At 36.7% G+C, this 3,012-nt stretch overlaps 1 protein-coding gene across 1 annotated transcript in view; it reads left to right on the plus strand.

Annotated features, from left to right (window-relative positions):
• Positions 1–3,012, plus strand: part of KIAA1033 (KIAA1033 ortholog) — a gene marked incomplete at its 5' end in the record, with an annotated part of 33,430 nt that overhangs the window by 21,063 nt on the left and 9,355 nt on the right. Inside the window, 2 exons of the mRNA XM_008941653.1 lie at positions 1,433–1,507; positions 2,288–2,392. Coding sequence (XP_008939901.1) covers positions 1,433–1,507; positions 2,288–2,392 — 180 coding nt within the window. The remainder of the gene's footprint in view (positions 1–1,432; positions 1,508–2,287; positions 2,393–3,012) is intronic.

A 3,012-nucleotide genomic window follows, 5' to 3' on the forward strand; every position in this document is an offset into this window, starting at 1 on the left:
TGACTTCAGGGGCAGGATCTTTATCTACCTTTGGAGATAACACTGATAGCAGTTAATTTCATGTTGGACTTGTATAATTAATTTTTTAACATAAGATTTAATAAAATGAAATTGGGTGTACAAGTCAGAGAATGTTTTCTTGAAAATTCAGTATCAGCAATTTTGCAATACATTGGGAATACAGCTGTTACCGGTCTGGAATGACCTGTGAATGGTGGGTGTTTTCGCTAGATTTTTTTGCTTCTCAGCAGGTTCTGCTTAATGACCTTCAAGAGAAACTGTTTCACAGGTTGGGCATTGAAGGCTTTGGGCCATCCATGCTTAGCTTAATAGGAGAGTGACTCAGAGCCTCCTAGAAACTGCTAGGCAGGGTGACATATAAAGTTGTAGTTTCATCAAGTTAATGGTGAAGGCATTCACTGTTACAGGGTCAGTGCAAAAGAAATACAACTTGCATATTTTTGAAGACTTTCCTTCAAGAGTTTTATTATCTTGGATATTTTTGGCAGTTAGCTTCATCCCCTCACTTGGGTTAGCACACTGGGGACAGCCCTTAGAAATGCAGCCTTGTTTCCTAATGTTCGTAATGGTTGCGTCTTGCTAAGTTGAAAGGGGGTATAGAACTAAGGACTTGAGCTGATTCTTGGTGCAAATGTGCTGTGGATTAATTTGTTTCTGACTTTGGCTTTCTGTCGTCAATCTTTGACCATCACATTGTATATCACTTTATAACATCACACTGTTATAAAAAATTATCATTTCACAATGTTGATTTCATAACATTCATTATGGTATGAGCTTTACTGCAAAACAAAGCAACCACCAGATGCTCTGTTGCACCCCAGCCCCAGCAAAATCATTGAATCCTTGGCACAACTGGAAATAATGTTTAAATTAAATAGCATCTTCTCTATGCACAGTGATACTAAAGGGACTCCTTCAAGCAAAATAATTGTCAAATTTGTGCATACAAAACTTCAGTCTCCTGGACAGGTTTGGCAAAACAATATTAGAAAGTAGCTGGTTGCTTATGTCTGTATAAATCTATGTGGCTATAGAAATCTCTAAAGGCAAGATTCCATTTTCTGGAATCAGAACAGCTAGATCTCAATGTTACTGTTTTCTTTTTAATTTGATAAACTGGAGGTTTCCTTTCAGGAGAAGTTGGAAAAACAAAACAAAACAAAAAAAACCACAACACACCAAAACAAACATGCAGAAGTGTAAATGTTAAAACATGAGCTGACATGAGCTGATCTTCTTTTCCTCTAAGCATTCTTACAGACATTGGACAAAAATATATTCTTTAGTTTGCAAAGCAAAAACATTGCTTTCTAAAATGCTTTTGAGTAATTTGCACACCTTAGTGGCTAGGCATGTCAGTAGTTCTTGAGGAGATCACAATAATTCTCAATAGATAATATTGTTTCAGGGTCTGGATGTTTTGGAAATCATGAGAAATATTCACGTTTTTGTATCCCGCTACCTCTACAATCTGAATAATCAGGTAAGATCTATCCCATACTTTTTCCTGGATTTGGCCCTGATTTGAAGGCATTGAGAAATACAGAACAGTACACATGTGAAAAACTCAAGCTGAACGTAAACAATAACAAGCTGTAAAACAGCTGTTGCTGCTATAGAAAAACCTCTTTGGGGTTGCTGTAGGTGGGTCTCAGAGAATGTTCTCTAAGTGTATTCTGAGTATGGTCTGCAAGTAGGATGAAATATTCTAGTGAAGCTAAGAGAAGCAAGGATAATTGGTGTCTATACAAGGGCATACTAAGTATGTGAATTTTTTTTTTTTTTAAACTTGAAAAAAGGCATCAGAAAATGGGTTATTAGAATGATGAAGTAGACTTGGAGAACCTGTACAGAGTACAACCTTTTGTGGTTTCTTACAGTGTGAGAATGAGAGGCCTGCTATGAAAATGAGCAGCTTCCTTAAAGGAAAGGAAGTACTTTTTCTCATTGCACATAATTCAGTAGTGGAGTGGGGCTAAAAGTACAAACAAGTGCCAAAAAGAGTTTAAACCCATTATTTGAGGATATAGTCTTAATAAATGAGTTTTGGTGCAACTGCCTTGAGTGATTGAATCGCTGCTTCGCAGAAACCTGAAGAACCTACCAGATAAAGTTTATTGTATGAATACTGTAATTTCTTCTTTCTTTCCCTCATCACCATTTATTAGCTGCTCTCAGAGATAGGATATGGGCTACCTAGACTGATAATTTATCACAGAATCAGATTTGGTTAAATAACTGTGTGTTTCTCCCCATCTCCCAGATCTTCATTGAAAGAACAAGTAATAACAAACACTTGAACACTATCAATATCCGACACATTGCAAATTCAATTCGAACTCATGGAACAGGAATCATGAACACAACAGTGAGTATCTTTTGTGCTGTTGTTTTTTTTTTTTTTTTTTTCTAATAGTGCACAAAAGCCTCTTGCATTGCCTAATTTATTGGGTTATACAGTTTTAATAGTGCAATAATAACAATCTGTTTGTATTACTAAAATCAGTTATTTGGCCTGACAAGTCAATACCACAACCTCTTGGGAGTTAGGCCACTTCCAGTTGTTACGTGAAAGTTAACAAACATATCTAAAAACTCTTCAAAGAAGATAAAGATGTTTTGGTGGGACTCAATTTCGGTAAAGTTAAATTAGCACTTATCAAACTAGCATAGCAGAAAACATTTGATTTCTAAGCTGCCTGCATACATGAGAATGCTCTGTTTCACTTAGGCAGGTCCTTCTGCTGCAGTTAAAGCAGGAGAAATGCAGTGTTAAAGTTCCTCTTGTAGTTATTAAGCTTGAGAAATATCAGCCTTTCAATTTGTAAAATAAAAGCTGCAGACCTGTGACCGTGTATTAGAAGACTGAGTTCTTACTGCAGTGATTTTAATGATGTCTGTAATGGAGGTGGTCATTTTAAACAGCCAAAGGCATTTGCCTCTTTCCAAGGTAGGTAAGGGCACTTCCTGTGGCATACCTACTGCAGC

This window comes from Merops nubicus, unplaced genomic scaffold, assembly GCF_000691845.1.
Source record: "Merops nubicus isolate BGI_N331 unplaced genomic scaffold, ASM69184v1 scaffold5986, whole genome shotgun sequence".
NCBI classification, from domain to species: Eukaryota; Metazoa; Chordata; class Aves; order Coraciiformes; family Meropidae; genus Merops; species Merops nubicus.